The 5,000-nt window shown below is 35.4% G+C and overlaps 1 protein-coding gene across 1 annotated transcript in view; it reads left to right on the top strand.

The window, feature by feature from the left end:
• The window catches only part of HELRODRAFT_182339 (hypothetical protein), a gene marked incomplete at both ends in the record, with an annotated part of 5,973 nt that extends 5,908 nt beyond the window's left edge, over positions 1-65 (top strand). The window contains one exon of the mRNA XM_009032613.1: positions 1-65. This exon is cut by the window's left edge and continues 85 nt beyond it. Coding sequence (XP_009030861.1) covers positions 1-65 — 65 coding nt within the window.
• Between the last annotated feature and the right edge of the window lie 4,935 nt (positions 66-5,000).

Below are 5,000 nucleotides of genomic sequence, written 5' to 3'. Positions count from 1 at the left end.
CGTCTCGATATTTTTCCTACCACATTCTCGAACGGCATCATCGTCACTGGGTGACGCCGATATAAATTTATCACTACGAATAAGAACAATAACAATAATGAAAATAATAAAAATAATAATTGTAATAATAATGATAATAATAATAATAATAATAATAATAAATGGCGTCATCAATTTAATGATACAAAATAACGCAGCTCTGATAAATGCGAGACACGATCTAAAAATGATGATGGTAAAGAATGATAACGAAACTACTACTACTACTACTGCTGCTGCTACTACTACTACTACTTCTACTACTACCTCTGCTACTACTACTACTACTACTACTACTATTACTACTACTACTGCTGCTGCTACTACTACTACTACTTCTACTACTACCTCTGCTACTACTACTACTACTACTACTACTATTACTACTACTACTGAAGCTGCTGCTGCTACTATTACTAATACTACTACTACCTCTGCTACTACTACAACTATTACTACTACTACTACTACTACTACTACTACTACTACTACTACTACTACTACTACTACTACTGAAGCTGTTGCTACTACTACTACTACTACTACTAAAACTGATAACAAAAAAACTGAAATAATAATAATAACAAAACAATATTATCATGGTATAAATGATGAAAAAAAATGTCGGATAATTTGAGTGTGGAGTCATTTATTATATATAGTTTTTTTTTCTCTTGTTAACACGTCACTACTTACTGTAATGATACTATCATTACTACTACTACTACTACTACTACTACTACTAATACTAATACTACTACTACTACTGCTGCTGCTACTACTACTGCTACTACTACTGTTTCTACCACTACTACTGCTGCTGCTGCTACTACTACTATGCATCTGTACGATGACGATGATGATGATGACGATGACGAGAATGATAATGACGATGATGACGATGATGATGACGATGATGATGATGATGACGACGACGGACCGACTGTCCAAGGAGAAACGCCATTAGTTATTAAAATTATCTTGATTTTTGTAATGAAATAATTACATGAGGCTTGCCGTCACCTTAGGACAAAAGCAAAAAAATATTAAAATAATAATTATATTATTATTATTTTATTATTATTATCAATTATTGAATCTGCGTTTATCCTAGAATGAAACCCTCTGCCCAAAAATAAATAACATAATTAAGATTAACAACCTAAGATACGCAGGGGTGGGCAAACATTTTGCTGTGAGAGCCGTATTGAGACACGCAGGGGTGGGCAAACATTTTGCTGTGAGGGCCGTATTGAGAACTATTTTACCTTTGAAGGGCCACACATGTACTTAAATAGGAAAATAACAAATTTGTTCGACCCGGGGGAAAATTTTTTAAGATTTGTGGCTCCTTTTTTTGGTCATAATGTCTGGCTGAAAATCTTTTATGGCGAACGAGGCCAACAAAACTAGTTTGTTCACCCACCCCTTACCTAACAAAATAATTAATATAACTTAAGTTTATTGTTCATAATCATCATCGTCATTATCAACATCATCATAATCAACATCATCATTATCAACATTGACAATATCAACATCATCATCAACATCATCATTGTCGTCGTCACTTGCATGTGTGTTTATTTACATTATAGTTTTTTTTATCCATCGCCTTTCCATGAATTCATTCCGTTACGTTCATTGCTCCTACTGCTGATCAACATGATGATGATGATTGTGATGATAATAGTGATGACGGTAATGATAATGATAATTGTGATGATGATGATTGTGATGATGATGATGATGGTATCCAAAATCTAAAAAAGAAGAGACTGAAATTGAAGACAAAGCATTTTTTCGCTCAATAATTAATTGACTGAAAGTGCTAAAAACATGCAAAGATCTTATTTCACTAGCAAGCCAACCGACCAACCAGCCAACCAACCAACTAACCAACCAACCGACCGACCGATCAACCAACCGACTAACCAACCAATCAACCAACCAACCGACCAACCAATCAACCGACCGATCAACCAACCCACTAGCAAAAGAACTAAAACACTCAAACGAACCACAGAATTTAGAATCTTCCATTTGAAATCCTTCCACAACACGTGCGGTTAATTAAAATTAAGATTTTTTTTTTCGTTATTCTTCCGGCGAGTAAAAAAAAATTATCGCCAAAAAACATTTTTTTTGTTTGGCATCTTCTTCATTATTACTTCGAAGGGATTGGAAATTGCTTAATGAAAATTTAACAGTATCCTTGGACGTGTGCATTTGTTTCAACCTCTCTCTCTTTCTCCTCTCTCTCTTTCTCTTTCTCTTTTTCCCCATCCTTTTTTTCTCTCTTTCTCTCTCACTCTCCTCTCTCTCTCTTTTTGGCATATCATTTATCCCCTTCAACATATAGCAGAGTTCCAATAAAGGTCACACCTTCATCTATCTTACTTTATAATTCGTCTCACTTCTGGATGTTTTCATTTTTTTATTACTCTCTCTCATTTTTTTCTCTTTTCTTTTTCTCTCTCTCTCTCTCTCTCATTCTCTCTATCACTTATCCTCTTTCTCATTTGTATTTATTTATTTATTTCACTCCCTTTCATTCATTCTTTCCATATCTCCATTGACAAAACAAAAGCAACAACAGTACAACAGCCACCTTTATCATCATCATCATCAGAAGCAGTAGCAGCAACAGCAGCGGCTGCATCAACCACCACAACAACAACAACGTCGTCATCACCAATAGCTCGTTTTGCAGTTTCCATAATTAATATCAGTTCGCTATATCAAATGCGCGTCAACATGTGAGTGCATGCATGCACGGAAGAAAAACGACATCATCATCGTCGTTGTTGTTGTTTTGTTTTGTTTTTGTTGTTGTTGCTGCTGCTGTTGTTGTTGTTGTCATAACCATCTTCATCGTCATCACAATGATTGTATCGGCCTATAGAATCTTATCAACGTGTGTCACACGCTCACGCGCTGCTGTGAACCTGCCAAAAAGACAAAAAAATACCAAAAATATGAGAATGCCCCAAAATTATACAATAAAATACCCAGAAAAAACAAACAAGCTTTGTATGCCAGACGAGCAAAATTACCAGGAACACCCCTGGCAGACGTCAGAGAGTCAAAGACAACAAAATAACAAAATTTACATTTAATTTAACTTTTCTACATTTTTCCGTTTCCGTTTCAGCTATTTTGCCATCTTTATTATTTTACGTGATGTATTTGTCTATATTTTGTTAGTATCATCATTTCCAGTATCATCAACATCATCATCATCATCATCTTCTTTTTCTTCTTCTTCTTTTTCTTTTCCATCGTCAACTACATCATCGGTGATGACTGATCATCATCAGCAGCTATGACGTCATCATCACCATCATCATCAGAAATGACGTCATCATTATCACCATCATCACCAGCAATGATTTCATCATCATCATTCATTCTTTTCGTCCTGTTCTAAATCAACAAAATTTCACATTTCAAATGGCGGCTCGTCAGAGCGATAGACGAAAAAAAGTTATTTCATGTTGGTGTCAATCATCATCACCACCACCACCATCATCATCATCATCGTCACCATCATCAGCATCATCATCATCCTCATCACTATCATCATCACCGCTTCCAGATCCGCCTCAGTTCAAATTGAAACCGGATCGATTCTACCAAGTGTCGGTCGGAGATACGGTTTTCATGCCGTGTGTGGCCGAGTCCAATCCGGACGAACCTCTTCCGCATGTCCGCTGGATCAAGGTCAGTTGGTGGTGATGATGATGACAACGACGATGACTACTACTACAACTACTACTACTACTAGTACTACAACAACTACTACTACTAATACTACAACCACTACCACTACTACTACTACTATTACCAATACTACTACTATTATTACTACTACTACTACTACTACTACTGCTACTACTACAACTACTATTTTTACTGCTACTACTACTACGACTGCTAACATTTTTAGTAATGTTAATATTATAACATGCAAATACGCTTGCATATGCAAGTTCAATCCTCATCTGAATTATTAAGTGAGAATTTTATAGTCTTACTTTCTATTAAAAGGATTAATACTACTACCACTACTACTACTACTATAACTACTGCTACTACTACTACTATTACTGCCACTACTACTACTACCACCACTGCTGCTGCTGCTGCTGCTACAACTAATACCACAACTGCTACGAATTAATCCTCACTAATTTTTACCGTTGCATCTGAAAAAAAGTTTATTTTTTGTTTACATTTTCAAAATCTTTTTTTTTTTTTGAAAACCGGAAGTTCTTCTTGATGACGTAACATGGGAATTAAAACATCCATCAATGTTTATAACGTCATATAGCCACGTGACTGCTGTGATGATGATGACGACGATGATGACGATGATGATGATGATGATGGTGATGGTGATGATGATGATGATGACGACGATGATGATGACGTCACAATGATGATGATGACGATAATGATGATGGTGGTGGTGGTGATGAAAAGTTAATCATAATACGAAGAAGTCAGTCAGACCTGAAGGTTGATTAATTGCCACACTGACGATTATAAATTGTGATTGAAAAAACCTGATGATGATGACGACGATGATGATGATGATTGCAATGGTGGTAATGATCAAAGTGGTCTTGACGACGACGATGTTGGTGATGATAACGATGATGATGACGATGGTGATGATGATGATGATGATGATCCTGAAACACTGAAGTAAAGAAGTCGATATATACCCAGATGAGGATCGTAAGTGGAAGGACTAATAAAAGTTAAAAGTATTGTTTAGTGAAAAAGATAAAGAACAATAAAAGATTGAAGAAATTAATGAATAAATAAATGAATGAATGAATGAACGAACAAACGAATGAATTAATGAATTAATGACTGAAAAACGAATGAATGAACGAAAAAAAGAAATGAAGGCATGAAATGAAAAGAAATAAAAGAATAAAATTATCCATCAT

Source organism: Helobdella robusta (assembly GCF_000326865.2).
Source record: "Helobdella robusta unplaced genomic scaffold HELROscaffold_85, whole genome shotgun sequence".
Lineage (NCBI taxonomy): Eukaryota > Metazoa > Annelida > Clitellata > Rhynchobdellida > Glossiphoniidae > Helobdella > Helobdella robusta.
This window is presented reverse-complemented; position numbering and strand designations above follow the sequence as displayed.